Source organism: Molothrus ater, chromosome 29 (genome assembly GCF_012460135.2).
Source record: "Molothrus ater isolate BHLD 08-10-18 breed brown headed cowbird chromosome 29, BPBGC_Mater_1.1, whole genome shotgun sequence".
Taxonomy (NCBI): domain Eukaryota; kingdom Metazoa; phylum Chordata; class Aves; order Passeriformes; family Icteridae; genus Molothrus; species Molothrus ater.
In genome coordinates, this window is record NC_050506.2 from 2,654,340 (window position 1) to 2,672,753 (window position 18,414).

Consider the following 18,414-nt stretch of genomic DNA (forward strand, 5'->3'; position numbering starts at 1 on the left):
CCCCTCGGGAACGCCCCCGGGAGCATCGCCGGTACCGGTGCCTTGTTCATCCTGCCCGCAGCCCGCCCCCGGCGCCGCTCCTCGAGTGTCGCTCCTCGGGGGATGCCCGGGGGTACGGGGAGAGCATCCCCGCGCCGCTCCCCCCCATCCCACACCGGTGCCGCCCCTCCGGTGTCTCCACCGCCCTCCGGTGCCGGCGGGGCGGGCGCCGCCGAGCATGCGCGCCGCCGCCCCCCGCCCTCCCCCCGGCTCCGCCGCTCCCTGCAACACACCGGGGCGATCGCGGCCGCCGCTGCTGCCGCCGCCGCCGCAGGCACGGGCGCGGGTAGCGGAGCCATGGCCGAGGGCGAGGACCTGCAGACCTTCACCTCCATCATGGACGCGCTCGTCCGCATCAGCGTGAGCGGCCGCGGTGGCGGCGGGGGGGCGGACAGGGGTCCTCCGGGACCGGGTCGCCGTGGCAACGCGGCGGGGACTGGGGGGGAGGGCGATGCCCTTGAGGGGTGGGCGGGCAGCGGACCCGCACCCCGACTCACCGCAGCGACCCCCGGGCATCCCCCGGCATCGGGACCCCCCCACACCCAGTCGTGGTCGAGCCGGGAGCACCGGGTGCCGAGAGGGCGGCCCCATCCCGGCCCCGGTCTTGGTGCCCAGCCCGGTCCGGGCGCCGGTCCCAGGGCTCTGCTGTGGGTCCAGCTCCAGTCCCCATCCCAGCCCCCATCACCATCCTGGCCCCCATCTCCCTTTCCATCCCAGTTCCAATCCCACACCCATCCCAGTCCCCATCCCCATCCCAGCCCTGGGCCTAATCCTGGCGCTATTCCCAGTGCTGGTCCTCATCCCCATCCCAGCCCTGGGCCCATCCTGGTACTGATCCCAGTAGTGGCCCCCATCCCCATTGCACTGCCAGTCCTGATACTGGTCTGATCCTGGGCACAGCCCCAATCCCATCCCCACACCAGGCCTGGGTCCCATCCGGGTTCTGATCCCAGTCCTGGTGCTGATTCTGCCCATGCTGCTGCTCCCAGGCCTGATCCTGGCTCTGATGCTGGTCCCTGTCCTCATCATCCCCCCATCCCTGCTCCTGCTCCTGGCTCTGGTGCTGCTCCCAGGCCTGATCCTGACCCTGCTGTGATCCCAGCCTCAGCCCCCAGCCTCATCCCAGTGCTGATCCTGGTTCTGACCGTGCTGCTGCCCCCAGGCCTGATCCTGGCTTTGATGCTGGTCCTGGTGCCAGTGCTGGCCCCAGTCCTGGTCCTGCTGTGGCCCCAATTTCCACCCCCAGTCCAGCCCTGGGTTTCATCCTGCTGCTGGCCCTGACTTCCAGGCCTCATCCTGGCCATGATGCTGGTCCCAGCCCTCACCCCTATCCCAGTGCTGCTCCTGACACTGGCCCTGGTCCTGGCTGTGGTTCCAATGCTGGCCCTGATCTCGGCCCTGCTGCTGATCCCAGCTCCATTCCTCATCTCAGTGGCAGCCCTGATCCTCATCCTGCTGCTGCTCCTGGTGTTTGTCCTCATCCCATCCCTGGTGCTGGTCCCAGGCCCATTGTTGCCCTGATGATGGTCCCAGTCCTTGTCTCCATCCCAGCCCGGTTCCCAGTACTGGTCCTGATCCTGATACTTGCCCTGGTGTTAATTCCAGGCCCTGGTGCTTATCCCAGCCCTGATGTTGATCCTGGCCAAGGTGCTGGTCCTGGCCCTGGCCCTAGTGCTAGTCCCAGGCCCTGATTCTGATTTCAGCCCTGATGTTGGTCTTGGCCCTGATCCTGGTCCTGGTGCTGATCTCAGCCCTGATTCTGGTCCTGGTTCTGGTCCTGGTTCTGGTGCTGGTCCTGGCCCTGGTGCTGTTCCCAGGCCCTGATCCCAGCCATCGTGCTAATCTCAGTCCTGGTGCTGATCCTGGTCCTGGTGCTGGTCTCAGCCCTGGTCTCAACCCTGATGCTGATCCTGGCCCTGGTGCTGGTCCTGGCCCTGGTGCTGGCCCTGGCCTTGATCCTGGTCCTGGTCTCAGCCCTGATCCTGCTCCTGGCCCTGGCCCTGGCCCTGATGCTGATCTCAGCCCTGATTCTGGTCCTGGTTCTGGTCCTGGTTCTGGCCCTGATCCTGGCCCTGATACTGATCTCAGCCCTGATTCTGGCCCTGGTCCTGGCCCTGATGCTGATCTCAGCCCCGGTGCTGGTCCCATCTGGTCCAGCCCCGCTGTCCCCAGCGGGTGACGCCCCCCTCTCTCCGCAGACCAGCATGAAGAACATGGAGCGGGAGCTGGTGTGCCCGGTGTGCAAGGAGATGTACAAGCAGCCGCTGGCCCTGCCCTGCACCCACAACGTGTGCCACGTGTGTGCCAGCGAGGTGCTGCTGCAGCACGGCCACCTGTACTGCGACCCCACCTCCGAGCCCACCTCGCCCGCCGCCACCCCCTCCACCCGCAGCCCCCGCCTGGGCCGCAGGGCTGTCCCCAAACCCGACCGGCTGGACCGCCTCCTCAAGTCAGGTGGGGCTGGAGGGGCTGGCAGGAGGGACAGCAAGGGGACAGGGATGGCTGGAGACAGCGGGGAAGGCTGAGGGGGTGTGGACAGGGAGGGGTTTGGGACAGCCAAAAGGGATGGGGACAGTGATGGCTGGAGGGGTTTGGGACAGCCAGAGGGGATGGGGACAGCTGGAGGGGACAGGGATGGCTGGAGGAGAGGGGGATGGCTGGAGGGGACAGGGATGGATGGTTGGAGGAAATGGGGACAGAGCTGGAGAGGACAGGGGTGGCTGAGGGGATGGGGACAGGGATGGCTGGAGGGGACAGGGATGGCTGGAGAGGTTTGGGACAACGGGAGGGGATGAGGACAACTGGAGGGGACAGAGATGGCTGGAGGAGAGGGGGATGGCTGGAGGGGACAGAGATGACTGGAGAGGACAGGGATGGCTGGAGGGGGGACAAGGGTGACTGGAGGGGACAGGGATGGCTGGAGAAGATGGGGACAGGGATGACTGGAGAGGACAGGGATGGCTGGAGAGGATGAGGACAGAGATGGCTGGAGGGCACAGGGATGGATGGATGGAGGAGAAGTGAATGACTGGAGGGAATGGCAGTAGGAATAGTAACAACAGAAGGGATGCGCATGGCAGGAAAGGACGGGGACAGGGATGGCTGGAGAGGTTGGGAGCAGGGACAACAGGAAGGGACGGAGGTGAGGATGGGGCTTTTTGCCCTGCTGACCCCCATCCCCTCCTCCCTCCCACAGGCTTTGGCACCTACCCGGGGCGCAAGCGGGGCGCCGTGCACCCGCAGACCGTCAGCTTCCCGTGCCCCGCCTGCCAGCGGGACGTGGACCTGGGCGAGCGGGGCCTGGGCAGCCTCTTCCGCAACCTGACCCTGGAGCGGGTGGTGGAGCGCTACCGGCAGACCATCAACATCAGCGCCGCCATCATGTGCCAGTTCTGCAAGCCCCCGCAGCTGGAGGCCACCAAGGGCTGCACAGAGTGCAAGTCCAGCTTCTGCAATGAGTGCTTCAAGCTCTACCACCCCTGGGGCACGCAGAAAGCCCAGCATGAGCCCACGCCCCCCACCCTCACCTTCCGCCCCAAGGTGGGTCCTCCTGCCCGCCTTAATCCTCTTAATTAAGGCTGAGAGGGTTGGGATTGTTCAGCCTGGAGAGGAGAAGCTTTGGGATCACCAAATTGTGGCCTTCTGGTGTCTGAAGGGAGCTTTTGAAAGGATGGGGCAAGTCTGTTTACAAGAGCCTGGAGTGACAGGATAAAGGGCATTAGATTCAGATTGAGAGAGAGTAAGTTTAAGTTAGAAATTAGGAAAAAATTCTTGTAGTGAGGGTGGTGTGGTCCTGGGAGAAGTTGCCTGTGGAAGCCAAGATGGGGCTCTTAGCAATGGGGTCTGGTTGAGGATGTCCCTGCCCATGTCAGGCGGGTTAGAACAAGATGATCTTCAAGGTCCCCTTCCAACCCCAACCATTCTGTGATGCTGAGATCTGGGGTGCAGGGGTGGGACTCTCGAGGGTGGAGGGAGGTGCAGAGCCCTGCTGAGCCCTGCTGTGCTCGTGCAGGGGCTGATGTGCCCGGAGCACAAGGAGGAGGTGACTCACTACTGCAAGACCTGCCAGCGGCTGGTGTGCCAGCTCTGCCGCGTGCGCCGCACCCACACCAGCCACAAGATCACCCCGGTGCTCAGCGCCTACCAGGCCCTCAGGGTAAGGGCTCCTGGGGCCAGGCTGGGGCTCTGTGGGGAATTGGGGGCACCACAGAGCCCCAGTGCAGATGAGGGGTGTGGGGCGAGGGCTGCTGGCACCACGTCTCATCACCTTCCTGCAGGAGAAGCTGACGAAGAGCCTCGCCTACATCCTGAGCAGCCAGGACACGGTGCAGACCCAGATTGCTGAGCTGGAGGAGACAGTGAAGCACACAGAGGTAAGGGCAGAGGGTGCCCATCTGTCCCTGAGTTGTCCCTAGGCAGGAGTGGCACAGCCACCCCGGTCCCCTCTGATCCCAGGAGGTGCCACACGCTGACCCTGCCATGCCTGTGCCCGGCAGGTAAACGGCTCACAGGCCAAGGAAGAGGTGTCCCAGCTGATCCAGGGGCTCTGTGCCATGCTGGAGGAGAAGCGGGCCACGCTGCTGCAGGCCATCGAGGAGTGCCAGCAGGAGCGGCTGGCCAGCCTGCACGGCCAGATCCGGGAGCACCAGGCCATGCTGGAGAACTCGGGCATGGTGGGCTATGCCCAGGAGGTGCTGAAGGAGACTGACCACCCCTGCTTTGTCCAGGCTGCCAAGCAGCTGCACAACAGGTACTGGGCTGCGGGCACAGGGCTGCTGGGGGCGTTGGGACCCTCTGGTGCCCGAGGTGCCACCCTGACATCCCCGCTCTCCTATGCTGCAGGATCCTCAGGGCCACCGATTCGCTGCAGAGCTTCCGTCCTGCAGCCAACGCCTCCTTCAGCCACTTCCAGCTGGATGTCAGCAGGGAGCTGAAGCTGCTCACTGACCTGGCCTTCATCCGAGGTAAAGGCACCGGGACCCGGGCACCGGCTGTGCCCCGTGCCGAGGCACAGCCCCTGCGGGCAGAGCGGGTCCCTGCCCGCCTCGGAGCTGCAGCTCAGCCACGGCTGCCCAGGGCTGCTCGCGGATCTGCCGGTGCCCCCTCCCCGTCAGGGACAGCCCCCGCCCCAGCAGCCCCCAGAGATACCCCTGCCCTGCCCTGTGCCAGGGCGTCCAGGCCAGGGGCAGGCAGGCAGGGCCATGGTGCCAGGTGAGGGCAGCAGCAGTGCCGCAGGGTGAGTACGGAGCTGCCCCCGCTGCCGGGCAGGCGCTTCCCGCAGGGCAGGAGCCGCGTGGCCCTGCCAGACCCGCTGGCGACACGTTTCAGACCTGCTTCTACCTCTCTTTGTTTATAGGCTGCGGCCGCTGCCGAGGCGTCACCGAAGTAACTGAGGCAAGTCACACCCCTGCCCCAGAGCCGCCCCGCTCTCTCTTCCCATCCCTCCATCCCTCCATCCCGCTCCCGTCCCTGGCCCCGCTCCGCCACCATCCTCCATCCCCGTCCTGCCCGCCGGCGCTGGCAGCCGGTTGGCTCTGCCTCCTCCATCTGCCGCCGCTCCTCCTGCCCTCCCGCCCCCTCTCGCCACATTTCCATCCCCATCCTCACCCCATTTCCGTCCCCCTCGCGCCCCATTTCTGTCCCACTCCTTGCTCCATTTCCATCCCTTTCTTGCCCCATTTCTGCCCCCTCTCACCCCATTTCCATCCCCCTCGTGCCCCATTTCTGTCCCACTCCTTGCTCCGTTTCCATCCCCTTCCTTGCTCCATTTCTGCCCTGTCTCACCCCATTTCCATCCCCTCTTGCCCTGTTTCCATTTTCTTCCTCGCCCCATTTCTGTTCAGCTCTCACCCCACTTCTGTCCACATCCTCACCTCACTTCTGTCCCATTCGTCATCCAATTTTCTGCCCCCTCCTCATTCCATTTCTGCTCTCCCTTGCCCCATTTCAACCCCATCCTTGCCCTTTTCCCACTTTCTTCTCATCCCGTTTCCATTCCCCCACTCTCAATTTCCATCCCAGTCTCACCCCATTTCCATCCCAGTCTCGCCCCATTTCCATCCTCTTCCTCATGCCATTTTCATTCTCTCCTTGCCCCATTTCCACCCCTCTCCTTGTTCATCTTTCTTCCCCCTCTTGTCCCATTTCCATTCCCTTCCTTGCCCCATATTTGTCCCCCCTTCACTCCATTTATGTCCACATTCCTCCCCTGTTTATTTTCCCGTCTGCACCCTGCAGACAACAAGAGAGACGTTCTCTCCCCCTTTCAACCCATTTCCATCCTCTTCCTCGCTCTATTTCCACCCCTCTCCTCATCCCATTTCTTTCCCCCTTCACCCCATTCCCATCTGCCTCCTCACCCCAATTCCATCCTGCTGACCCCATTTCTTTTCCTTTCTGCATCCCATTCCCACCTTGTCCTTGCCCCATTGTTGCCCCATGTCCATTCTCCTTCTCTCTGTATTTCCATCTTACTCTCACCCCATTTCTGTCCTCTTCCTCTCCCATCTCCATCCCTCTCCTTGCCCTATTTCTACCTTCCTCACCATCCAGTTTCCTTTCTCTTCCTTGCCCCATTTCCATCCTTTCCTTACCCCTCTCCCACCTGCCACCCTTCATCTCTCCTCCCCACCCCGCCTCTGTTCCTGCCAGTACCTTCTACCACCCTCCATTCCCATCTCCTCCTCCTCCTCCTCCTCCTCCTCCTCCTCCTCTCCTGCTGCCTCCATTCTCTCTCTCTCTCTCTCTTTCTCTCTCTCTCCTCCCTCCTGACTTGCACTCAGCCTGTCTGGTCCCTGGAGCCCCACAGCAGCAGCTCCTCTGTCTCCCTGACTCTCGCTCTCCTCCGGTGCCGACACACGGTCCTCCGCAGTCAGACCCCTCTAGACTCCGCTGGTTGTGCGTCCGTCCGTCCGTCCGTCCGGAATCCCGGAATGCCCCCTCCCTGCGTCCGGCCGCCTCCCTGCCCGCGGGGTGGGGGATGCTGCCTGACGCCCGCTGCCGCCTCTCCCCGCAGCGCCCGAGGCCCCCGTCATCGACACGCAGCGCACCTACACCTACGACCAGATCTTCCTGTGCTGGCGGCTGCCGCAGCACTCGCCGCCCGCCTGGCACTACACCGTGGAGTTCCGCAAGACCGACGCCAAGGCCAAGGGGCTGAAGCTGTGGCAGCGGCGGGAGGAGGTCAGGGGCACCTGTGCCCTCGTCGAGTACCTGGACACCGACAGTGTCTACGTGCTCAGGGTGAAGGGCTACAACAAGGCGGGCTTTGGGGACTACAGCGAGGACATCTACCTGCACACGCCGCCCGCCCCAGGTGAGAGGCGATGCGATCACATCGGGGTCACCAATTGTCACCAATTGTCACCAAAGGGATAGCACCTGCCAGCCCCAGGTGAGAGGGGATGCAATCACATCGGGGTCACCAATTGTCACCAAAGGGGTGTCACCCGCCTGCCAGCCCCAGGTGAGAGGCGATGCGATCACGTCGGGGTCACCAATTGTCACCAAAGGGGTACTGGGGACAGACAAAGGTGATATAGAGACTCCATCATCAGAAGGCATGAAAAAAGGCACTTTATTATTAGAAATCTACAGTTCTTATAGAAACAATGGTGGACCTAAGACCTGATTGGCCTTTAGGAATCTTCTCTCACCTGTTGGTCAAGAAGGGACAGCTCCCTCTTGTAAACATCTTTGACAAACAGAGATTGGCTGCTAGGTGCAGAGATTGAGATAACAATTGTTTTAATTCTTTCTCTGAGCTTTCTCACAGCTTCCCAGGAAAATCCTGGGAGAACTATGTCTCTCTCTGTTCAGAGGATACCTGACTACCACAGATGGGTGCTTGGATCAACGCGGGGCGCCCCGCTGTGCTGTGCTGCTCACCTTTCTCCTCTTTGTCTGCTCCCCACAGTCCTCAACTTCTTCCTGGACAACCGCTGGGGCTTCAACCGGGACCGGCTGGCCATCAGCAAGGACCAGCGCGCAGTGCGCAGCGTGCCCGGCATCCCCATGCTCTTTGCCGCCGAGCGCCTGATGACCAGCTGCCACCTGTCCATCGACCTGGTCATCGGCGACGTGGCCATCACCCAGGGCAAGAGCTACTGGGCCTGCTGCGTGGACCCCAGCTCCTACCTGGTCAAGGTGGGCGTGGGGCTGGAGAGCAAGCTGCAGGAGTGGTTCCAGGTGCCACAGGATGTGGTGAGCCCCAGGTGAGCTTGGGGGGTGCAGGGTTTGTTCCTACCTCCCCACCAGGGTGTCAGGGGGCTCCTGGAGGGGACATCTCTCCACTGGGCCCAGAACAAACTCCTTCAGCACTGCTGGGGAGTCGCATGGGCAGCCAGTCCAGCCAGGGGGGCTGCTGGGTGCTGAGGCACCTTCTCAGATGGGTATTGGAGCTGGATCCCTGCACCTGGGTACTCTGCATGGCAGGTGGAGGGGCCACAGGTGGGGCAGGGCCCTCCTGGGTGGGTGCCTGTCCCTGGAGGCGTGGGGGGATCTCCAGCCTGTCCCGTGGGAGGACTCACCTGACCCCTCTCCACAGGTATGACCCCGACAGTGGCCACGACAGCGGGGCAGAGGACACAACGGTGGAGGCGCCTCCTCCCTACGCCTTCCTCACCATCGGCATGGGCAAGATCCTGCTGTCCCACGGCTCGGCCCTCACGTCCCGCGACCCCAACGGCTGCACCGTGCCCCTGCCCCCACGCATTGGCATCTGCCTGGACTACGAGCAGGGCAAGGTGAGCTTCTACGACGCCGTGTCCTTCCGCGAGCTCTGGGAGTGCGGCGTGGACTGCTCGGGGCCCGTCTGCCCTGCCTTCTGCTTCATCGGAGGCGGGGCCCTGCACCTCCAGGAGCTGGTGGCCAACAAGCAGGAGAGGAAAGTGACCATTGGGAACTTTGCCAAGCTGGACTGAGCCACACCCATGGTCCCCACATGCCCCCGGGCACCCTGCGAGCACCAGGGGGACACAAGTGGCCAGGGAGCAGAGCAGAGCAGAGCAGGGGTGGCCCCAGCCCTGCCACCACTGGGGACAGGCCAGGTGTTTGTTTTGTGGGATGGGGGGACTGGGACAGCTTTGCCGTCCCCTCCTCACTCTGTCTGCCTGCCCCTGGCTCCAGCCAGCCCCAGGCTGCTTTGGGCTGGGGCTGTGGGCAGGGCTGGCAGAGGGTCAGCCCTGGAGATGGGTCAGGGAGGGGGACAGGGCTGTGCAGGGAGGGGGGTGGAAGGTGACAGTGGGGTGACAGTGCAGGGGAGAGGCTGGGTGCTGGTTGGGGTGGGGGAGGCAGCTGGGGTGGGGGAGAGGGAGGTGGGGGGAGGCTGGGCTGGAACAAGGTGTGAAGATGTTTTGTAAAATGGCTCATTTTCAACGTGGATCATCTGGCTGCAGCCAGGCACAGCCCCTGCACACAGCCAGCGTGGGGTTCCTCCCGTGGGCTGCTGGGCACCTCAGTGCCTGCCGCCTGCTCTGCCCTGTCCTTGGGGAGCAACGTGCCTGGCCAGCCCTGCACGTGGCCTCAGGGCCACACTTGGCTCCCGTTACACCTCTGGGTGCCCAACCCATGGCCGGGGTGGGCTGGGCCTGCAGGGTCTGGATCTGACCCGCCAGGGAGCCCCAGTGCTGTGGGGGCTGTGCCAACAGTCCCACACCGGGGTCTGTCCAAGCTGCTGTCATTTCTCCTGGGTTCTGTTACAACAAACGCTGTATTTTCATGGTTTCCTACAATAAACTGCAATGCCAGACTCGTCCAGAGCCTCCCTGCCACAGGGGGGCCATGGGACTGAGCTGTGCAGGGGGCCAGACTGTGCATGGGGGCAGGCTGCCAAGGGACATGGGGAGCTGGGTCTGGGTTGGCTGGGGGGGTCACAGGGCTCTGGGGTCAAGGGCTATAGGGTCATGGGGCTGTGGAGTCATGGATTTGTGGGGTGGGTCACAGGGCTGTGGGGTCTCAGGGCTGTGGGGTCTCAGGGCTGTGGGGTCTCAGGGCCATGTGGTCACAGGGCTGTGGGGTCTCAGAGCTGTGGGGTTTCAGGGCCATGTGGTCACAGGGCTATGGGGTCTCAGGGCTGTGGGGTCTCAGGGCCATGTGGTCACAGGGCCGTTGGGTAGCAGGGCTATGGTGCTGGGCTGGCCATGGGCCCATGAGAGCAGGCTGTCCAGAGGCACGTGTCCAGAGGCGTGCACGGGACCGGGGCCATGGGGCCGGGCTGTCCCTTGGGCCATGGCCAGCAGGTGCCAACCCTGCCCAGCCTGGGCAGTGCTGACGTGTCAGGTCCTGCCTGTGCTCTGCCTGGCCACGTGGTCACTGCCACCCCATCAGAGGGGGCTCCTGGAGGGGACATCTCTCCACTGGGCCCAGAACAAACTCCTTCAGCATTGCTGGGGAATCCCATGGGCGGCCAGTCCAGCCAGGGGAGCTGCTGGGTGCTGAGGCACCTTCTCAGATGGGTATTGGAGCTGGATCCCCCCACCTGGGTACTCTGCATGGCAGGTGGAGGGGCCACAGGTGGGGCAGGGCCCCCCTGGGTGGGTGCCTGTCCCTGGAGTTCCCAGCCCCTGAGCTGGAAGGGGAGGGGGCCACAGGGCTGAGCTCTCTGTGAGCTGGCAACTCTTTGTAGGGCCCAGCCCTTCAAATCAGGCCCCTGTTCTGATCCCTGAGCTGGGGGGGCTGGGAGGGGAAGCAGCAGTGCCAGGCACACCCCATCCCCTTTGGGGCTCTGTCCTAAGCACAGACCCCATATCCAGCTGGCAGAGAGGATCTGGGGGTGGGGGGTGCTCCACTGTGCCAGACCCCCCCCCATCAGTGCACCCCCCCCAGCATCTCAGGGAGCCCCCTGTGCTCCAGAGACCCCCCAGCCCCTTGCCTGCACCCCAGCCCGGCTCTGATAGCTCCAGCACGTGCCAGGGTTCCTGGGCTCCTGGCACAGCCACGGGCCCCACCCAGAGCCCACATTCTGTGGCCCAGGGCTCCATCAGCTGCCCAGTGCTGGGCTGCTCCTGGGGCTGTTCCCAGCCAAGCCCTGGCTCCGTGCCTGCCACCACATGGGCTTTTCTTTGGGGAAGGGTTGGTTTCCTTGTTTTTCTGCCTTTTCAGCGGTTGCCAAAACACTCCCGGTGCCCAGGAACAGGCCCAGCTCAAACTGGAGCTGCCAGGGGGCCACCAGGGATGGCTGCTCCCAAGGTTTGTGCCCTGCTGCTGCCACACAGCCTCTTCTTCCAGCACCCCCGGAGCCTTTTTGAGGCTCACTGAGTGTTTGGAAGAGCCTGAGCCCGCAGGGGAGGGGAGCAGGACATGCTGCAGGCAGCCAGGGACACACGTGCAGCTGGACATTCCACCTGTGCAGCCACGGGGAAAGCGGGCACGTCAAACCAGACACGTTAAATCACGAGCAGAAACTGCCAGGAGGGGTGGGAGGGACGGGGTCTGGCAGGACATGTCACACACATCCAGAGGCGTGCAGGGACCAGGGACACGGTGACACCCCCAGCACCAAGCCCAGGAGTGCCTGCAATGGGAAACAAGAGCCACCACCCAAGCCCAGGCCACCTATGTGGGTGACAGCCCTGCCCCAGAGGAGCCCCCCTGGCACACGGCTGCCCCCATCCTTTTATTTGAACTGTGATAAATACACCCCAGCCGAGGAGCTGCCACCCCGCCGGGCCGAGCCCGGCACCAACACCCCGCAAACAGAGATATTTATATAAAATAACACCACAAAAAGAGCCATGGAATCGCAGGGGGAGCACCAGCCCCGTCCTCCGCCCCCCGGCACGGAGCAGGGTTGCAAAGCCAAGCGAGTGCGGGGACCGTGGGCTGTGCGGGACCCTCCCGGCCGCCGATCTCCGTTCATGCCGTTCTGTCATGTGCACGAATCCGGCTGCTCCAGAACCATCCGGCTCCCGCTGCCCACGGCCGAGCAGCACCGGGGGATGTGCCCGGGGCCGGTGCTGCCCTCCCGGGAGTGGGGGGCTGCGGCCGCCCCCTCCCCTCGGCAGCCGCCCTCCTTCCAGCGATCCCTTCAGAGGTTGTCGGAGCCGGCGGCGGGGTTGGTGTAGGTGAAGGTGCCGGCCCTCGTGGTGCTGCCTCCGGCCACCTTCGGGGCAGGAAAGGTGAGAGAGGGTGTCAGGACTGGGCTGAGCCCCCACCCCGGGGCAGCCGAGTGAGACCTGCACCCTCTCCATGGCCACTATGGGCAAGCAAAAATCACATCCTCCCACCGTGAGGGGCACAGGAAGACCTGCACCCTCTCCACGGCCACTGTGGACAAGCAAAAATTGCATTCTCCCATCATGGTGGGCACAGGAAGATCTGCACTCTCTCCATGCCCACTGTGGGCAAGCAAAAATCTCATCCTCCCACCGTGAGGGGCACAGGAAGACCTGCACCCTCTCCATGTCCACTATGGGCAAGCAAAAATCACATCCTCCCATCATGGTGGGCACAGGAAGATCTGCACCCTCTCCATGTCCACTATGGGCAAGCAAAAATCACATCCTTCCATCATGGTGGGCACAGGAAGACCTGCACCCTCTCCATGTCCACTATGGGCAATCAAAAATCGCATCCTCCCACTGTGATGGGATACTGCCCCCACCGTTGGGCACTGCGGGCACCCTGGGCCCCCACCCATGGGCACTGCGGGCACCCTGGGCCCCCAGGGACACCCCGGGCCGCCCCTCCCCGTGCGCAGGAGCCGCGGTGGCCCCGGCCGTGTTCCCGCACGATAAGCCGGCCTGGCGAGTGCGAAGGTAAATATTTACCCAGGCCCCTGGTATTTGCTCAGGGTGAGCTGCTCTCAGGGAGCCGGAGCAGCTGGACACGGCCCCCGCCCACAGCCCCGCCTGGGGGGAGCACAGGGCGGCCCCCCGTGCCCAGCATCGCCTTGGAGAGCCCTCTGTGCCTCCGGCAGCTCCCGGCGCCGCAGCAGCAGCTCCAGCTGCAGTTTGGGAGCTGCCGGTGCGGGATGAGGGATGCTGGCTGCGGGAATCGCCTCCTCAGCCCCCCCCCTCAATCAGCTCTGCGGTGCCCCAGCGCTGCTCCCCACCCACGGCAGAGGATGCGGGAGGCCTGAGGGTGCGGCTGGGACACAGCAGAGCAGGAGAAGGGGCAGGGTGGGCAGGCAGCGAGCCCCCTGCTGCCGGCCACAGCGAGAGGCTGCCCAAGGTCGCCGGGAGCTCCCCGGAGCCGGGCCGGGTCTGCCCGCGCCGGCCGCTGCGCCAGCCAGGCGTGAATGTTCCACTCACCGCCCGGCGGGGCCGGCGAGGGACGAGCTCCCCGCGCAGCCGTCCCTGCCCTGCCATCCCTGTCCCTGCCCTGCCATCCCTGTCCCTGTCCCTGCTATCCCTGTCCCTGCCATCTCTGTCCCTGCCATTCCATCTCCATCCCTGCCCTGCCATCACCTCCCACTAACCCAGGGACCCCAGCCATTCACCCAGGGATGCCCCCCTGCTCTCTGGGAGCCCTCAGGTGTGGGGCTCTGGCTCTCACCTGGCTGTAGGGGTTGGCTTTGCTGTTGGGGGACACGTAGCGCCCGTGGCTCTGGTACTGCAGGTACTCAGCCATGGGGTGGTAGGAATCCTTCTGGCTGAGCAGGTCCAGCTTCCCTCGGCTCTTCCGGCGGCAGCTGCAGGTGGACTTGGGGAGAGAGAGGGGTCAGAGCTTGGCTGGTGTGGGGACAGGGACAAGGCACCAAGCAGCAGAGTGCAGGTGAGGACTGGGGTGGGGATGGGGCCTCACCATCAGGAGGAGACAGGTGAAGATGGTGAACAGCAGCAGGATGCTGACCAGGACCAACAGAGCGATGGCCCAGTCCGGGATCATGGGTGCTGGAGCTGGGGATATCACTGCTGCAGAGCCTGAAAGGAGCAGAGCTGTGTGTGCACCACAGGCAGAGCTGGGACAGAGCCCTGAGAGGTCCCTGGGATAGGACACCAGGGTCTGAGCCCTCCTGCATGGGATCCTGCCTGACACAGGCACTGGGAATGTGCACTGGCCCCACCCTCTGCAAGCCCCAAGCCCATCACAGCACCAAGCAGGGCCCCTGCCTCAACCAGGACAGGGCAATGCTTCTGGAGCCCCCCAAGCTTCCCCCAGGCTCCACCCCCGTCCCTCCCCAGCCTCTCACTTTGGATGCTGTCCAGCTGCAGGCCCATGATGAAGCCATTCTGGTCCAGGCTCTTCCTCAGGCGCTGCTCAGCAGCGTCGGCAGTGACGGCATCGCTTCCGTTCCCAAACACAAGGGTGGACTGGACCTCCACCGAGCCTTGGCTGCACGGGAGGAGGCATCAGCACCCAGACTGCCCCCTGAGGGGGTGCAAACCAGGGGGATACACTGCAGAACACCTCACTGGTGCTGCTGCTGCTCACCTGTACTGCAGCTCGCTGCACCCGGTGTAGGTCTGCGTGCCCATGCAGCCCGCGCAGCCAAAGACGTGTTGGAACTGGAAGGAAGCATTGAGGTCATGGCCACCTCCCCACAGACACAGACACCCCTGTTTCCTGTCTCCATGCAGAGCTGGCAGAATGGATGCTCCAGGTGCTTCCATGGGAAGCCCCAAATTGAGGGGGCTCCTTCCCAGCACAGCCCAGGGCCTCTGCTGGTGGGACTGGGACTCACCATGGTCAGGACAGTGCGGCTCAGGCTCCTGTACTCCTGTGACGCTGGGTCATGCAGGCTCTCATTGAAGCTCCTGTTGATGATACGGAAGGACAGCGGGACACGGACGAGCAGCTGGGCAGCAGGCAGCTGGGCTGAGGTTTTGCTGGGGTTGGGACCACCCTGGGTGGGAGCTGTGCTGCCCTCAGATGTTATCTGGGTGGGAAAGACCTGAGCACTGGTGCTCCCGTTGCCTTTGGTGCTGCCGTGCATGGTGGTGGGAGCAGCAGAGCTGCTGTTGGTGCCGAGGTGGGGGGCCCAGCCGCTGCTGTTTGAGGTGACATTGGCATGGGGGATGGCTGGGCTGCTGGGGACAGGCACCACAGTGCCATTGGATGTGGCATTGCTTGTGGAGTGGTTGCCAAACTGGAAGTTCGTGGTGTTTGTGCCAGGGAATGCAGTGGCATAGGGGAAGACAGAGGTTTGGGGCCGGCTGGCCCGTGTGCTTTTGGGGAATATATTTGGCAACCAGGTGGTGGTGCTGGTTTCCGTGGTCATCTCCACGGTGGTCGTTTCAGTGGTTTCCATCTCCATGGTTGTCTCGGTGGTCATGGCACTGGTACCTGGAGGAAACCCCTGGAGTCAATGCCTGCAGCCCAATCAGGGAAGGTTTCACCCAAAACAGCTCATCAGCTGGGCACTGTGGGCAGCACCACAACCCCCAGCAGCCAACAGCCAGCTGCTGCTGCCCACGAGGCTAAGGAGACCTTCAGCAACACCCCACATCGGGCACTTGTGGCACCACCAAGGGTCCAGGTGGAGCTGGCTGGGCGCTGACACCTGCGCCATGCCCAGCCTTGCAAACCCTGGGGTGTCCCTGCCATGCTGGGGGCTCAGGCACGCCACCCAATAAAGCCCCCCTTGCTGTGGGTGACAGGCTGGGGTGCCCTCGTGCCCTCCAGTCCTGCCTGGCCTGGCTGGGGGCCAGTACAGGCAGCTCCCGGGCAGGTTCCCAGCGGGGTCCGGGTGCTCACCGGGACACACCTGCATTCCAGCCCGCGAGCCCCGGGCACAGCCTGCTCCGGCTGGTCCCGGCACAGCCCGGCCCTTGGCCGAGCTGTGGACACGGCAGAGGGGCCGTGCCCTGAGCCCCCAGGTACCAACACACCTGGGCACGACCAGCCTGGGGCGCTGCACCCCAGAGCCAGAACAGGGACAACGTCCCTGCTGCCAGGATGCTGCCAGTTCCAGTATCCCCCGGTCCCCACGCTGATAGGGACCCCACTCTGCTCCCCCTGCCCCTCACCTGTGCCCAGCCCCTCACCTGTGCCCAGCACCAGCAGCAGCAGGAGGACAGGGAACGCCATGGGGCTTGTCCGGGGGGTGCCGGCGCCTCTCAGGGCTCGGCAGCGGCTGCTCTCCCGTTAGCTGGTGGCACACGCCTCAACCCAGGGATCCGGAACTGGCAGCTCGGCAGCGGCCTGAGCTTTATAGAGCACCTGGAGCAGGTGGGGAGGCCCCGCCCCGCCGCCGGCTCCAGGCGGGGGGGTCGTTCTGCCCCGCTTGGCACAGGGGTGCCACGGCGCCCATGGGGTCCCCGCAGCATCAGCCCCCCAGGGTGGGTCTCTCACGTTTGCCCGGCTCGGGGAGACCCCGCTGGCAGCGTCCCCGTTCCTCGGGCAGACCCAGCCGCGGTGGGCACAGGACGGGACAGCAGCCGGGCATCCTGGGGCAGAGGCGGGAGCAGCATCTGCCGGGCTCCCTGCGCGGAGCCACCGACCTGGTGAGGGGCACGGGGGGGGACACGGAGTCCCCCAGCCCCTCGTGCAGGGGGGGCCTCATCCTCTGGCTCAGCCCAGGGTTAATCATTAGCGGCTGGTCATCGCCTCGCCCTACACTCAAATAAACACTGACCCCCCCGAAACGCTTACGCAGGTACAGCCCAGGGCCCCACCACATCCCAGTACCTCCCAGTAAGCTCCCTCCAGGTAGCAGGGCCCCCCCAGCAGGCACAAACCCCCATCCCCAGTCAGGACACGGGTGATGCCAGGTGCCAGTGCCCCACCCCAGAGGTAACGGGCACCGCCCGTGCCTGGGCACAGGTGACATGTGCTCCTGGCATGGATGGGCATCAAAAGCTACTGGTCCCACTCTGCCCCTGCCCTGCAGAAATTCCTGATCCGTGGGAGAGCCCCAGTCTCTCAGCAGGGTGCTGATTCCTGTGGGGGTCCCAGTTCCTGGGGAGGTCATGGTTGGGGTCTCCACACTTGGGTCCTGGCCAGCCTCATGTGAGGCCAAAGTGCCACCCCAGCCACACCAAAGGCGAGGTGGTGCTGAGAAGGGGAGCAGAGAGGGGGACCCTGCATTCTGCAGTGATTGAGGGCAAGGGATGGATGTGCAGGTGGGGTGGGACCCAGCAGCACTCTGCTCCCCCCACAGCAGCCACAGCCTGGGCAAGCCAGGCCACGTGCAGGCAGCTGCAGGCAGGATGCAGGCAGCACCTCTGGGCAAACATTTCCTTCCCAAAAGGCCTCAGCACAGGAATGGCTCTCCCCGTGCAGTGATGCTGACCCCTGCTACCCTCTGCTCCAGCCCTAATCCCTCTCCCCACGCAGCTCTGGGGGCTTTCCCCTGAGCCAGCCATCCCCCCAGAGTGAGGGCTGCACTTTTCCTCCTGCAGACACCCACAGAGGACTGTGTGGGGGGCTGAGGGGCAGGAGGGTCCCAGCAACTGCTCTCACTCGCCAGCCCTGGGAGCAGGGGCCATGTGCCCACCCTGTCCATGCCCAGTGGGTTCCATGTGCCCACCCTGTCCATGCCCAGTGCATCCGTGCGTCCACCTTGTCCATATCTTGTGGGTCTGTGTGTCCAGCCTGTCCATGCCCAGTGGATTCTCTGTGTCCAGCCTGTCTGTGTCCAGTGTGCCCAGCCTGTCTGTGCCCGGTGTGTCCGTGTGTCCGTGCCCGGTTTGTCCCATGTGCCCAGCCTGTCTGTGCCCGGTGTGTCCGTGTGTCCGTGCCCGGTGTGTCCCGTGTGTCCAGCCTGTCTGTGCCCGGTGTGTCCGTGCCCGGTGTGTCCCGTGTGTCCAGCCTGTCTGTGCCCGGTGTGTCCGTGTGTCCGTGCCCGGTGTGTCCCGTGTGTCCAGCCCGTCTGTGCCCAGTGTGTCCATGTGTCCGTGCCCGGTGTGTCCCATGTGCCCAGCCTGTCTGTGCCCGGTGTGTCCGTGTGTCCGTGCCCGGTGTGTCCCGTGTGTCCAGCCTGTCTGTGCCCGGTGTGTCCGTGTGTCCGTGCCCGATGTGTCCCGTGTGCCCAGCCTGTCTGTGCCCGGTGTGTCCGTGTGTCCGTGCCCGGTGTGTCCCGTGTGTCCAGCCTGTCTGTGCCCGGTGTGTCCGTGTGTCCATGCCCGGTGTGTCCGTGTGTCCGTGCCCGGTGGTCCCGACTCTCCCCGTCCCCGCCCCGCGCGTGCCCGGCCCGGGCCGGTGGTCCCGAACCTGCGGCGCCCCCTGGCGGGCACAGCCCCGCACGACGCTCCCGCCGCGCACCGGGACCGGGACCGGGATCAGAACCGGGACCGGGAGGGGAAAGGGGACCTCTACTGGAGTGAAACCGGGAGGGAGACAGAGACTGGGACTGGAGCGAGAGCGGAACCGCTGCTGGGAACAGATCGGGAGCAGCATCGGGAGTCGAGTGCAGTAATGCAGAGCGGGAGTGAGACCGATACTGGAGCGAAACGGGAGCGGGACTAGGAGAGGGAGCAGGAGCGGAGCGGGACC

General features: G+C 64.5%; 2 protein-coding genes across 2 annotated transcripts; one reads left to right on the forward strand and one right to left on the reverse strand.

Annotated features, from left to right (window-relative positions):
• Nucleotides 1–233: 233 nt before the first annotated feature.
• TRIM46 (tripartite motif containing 46) lies at nt 234–9,253 on the forward strand. The gene is made up of 10 exons (XM_036398124.2): nt 234–399; nt 2,238–2,493; nt 3,236–3,579; nt 4,052–4,195; nt 4,317–4,412; nt 4,536–4,789; nt 4,882–5,003; nt 7,055–7,354; nt 7,955–8,252; nt 8,585–9,253. Exons 1-10 carry the CDS (start codon nt 337–339, stop codon nt 8,958–8,960), a joined length of 2,253 nt encoding a protein of 750 aa, XP_036254017.1. The 5' UTR covers nt 234–336; the 3' UTR covers nt 8,961–9,253.
• Nucleotides 9,254–11,582: 2,329 nt separating this feature from the next.
• Nucleotides 11,583–16,289, reverse strand: LOC118696099 (mucin-1-like). The gene is made up of 7 exons (XM_036398041.2): nt 15,966–16,289; nt 14,663–15,264; nt 14,413–14,486; nt 14,171–14,313; nt 13,783–13,901; nt 13,534–13,680; nt 11,583–12,139 (listed from the first exon to the last, which is right to left on the reverse strand). The coding sequence occupies exons 1-7, from the start codon at nt 16,006–16,008 to the stop codon at nt 12,065–12,067; spliced, it is 1,203 nt and encodes a 400-aa protein (XP_036253934.1). The 5' UTR covers nt 16,009–16,289; the 3' UTR covers nt 11,583–12,064.
• Nucleotides 16,290–18,414: the final 2,125 nt, after the last annotated feature.

Coding starts and splice junctions, on each gene's coding strand:
- LOC118696099 (XM_036398041.2), bottom strand. CDS start 16,008: ATGGCGTTCCCTGTCCTCCTGCTGCTGCTGGTGCTGGGCACAG. Junction 15,265..15,965: donor GCTGCTGGTGCTGGGCACAG/GTGAGGGGCTGG, acceptor GGTTTCCTCCAG/GTACCAGTGCCATGACCACC. Junction 13,902..14,170: donor GCAGCTGGACAGCATCCAAA/GTGAGAGGCTGG, acceptor TGCTCCTTTCAG/GCTCTGCAGCAGTGATATCC.
- TRIM46 (XM_036398124.2), top strand. CDS start 337: ATGGCCGAGGGCGAGGACCTGCAGACCTTCACCTCCATCATGGACGCG. Junction 400..2,237: donor ACGCGCTCGTCCGCATCAGC/GTGAGCGGCCGC, acceptor CTCTCTCCGCAG/ACCAGCATGAAGAACATGGA. Junction 4,790..4,881: donor GCCAAGCAGCTGCACAACAG/GTACTGGGCTGC, acceptor CCTATGCTGCAG/GATCCTCAGGGCCACCGATT.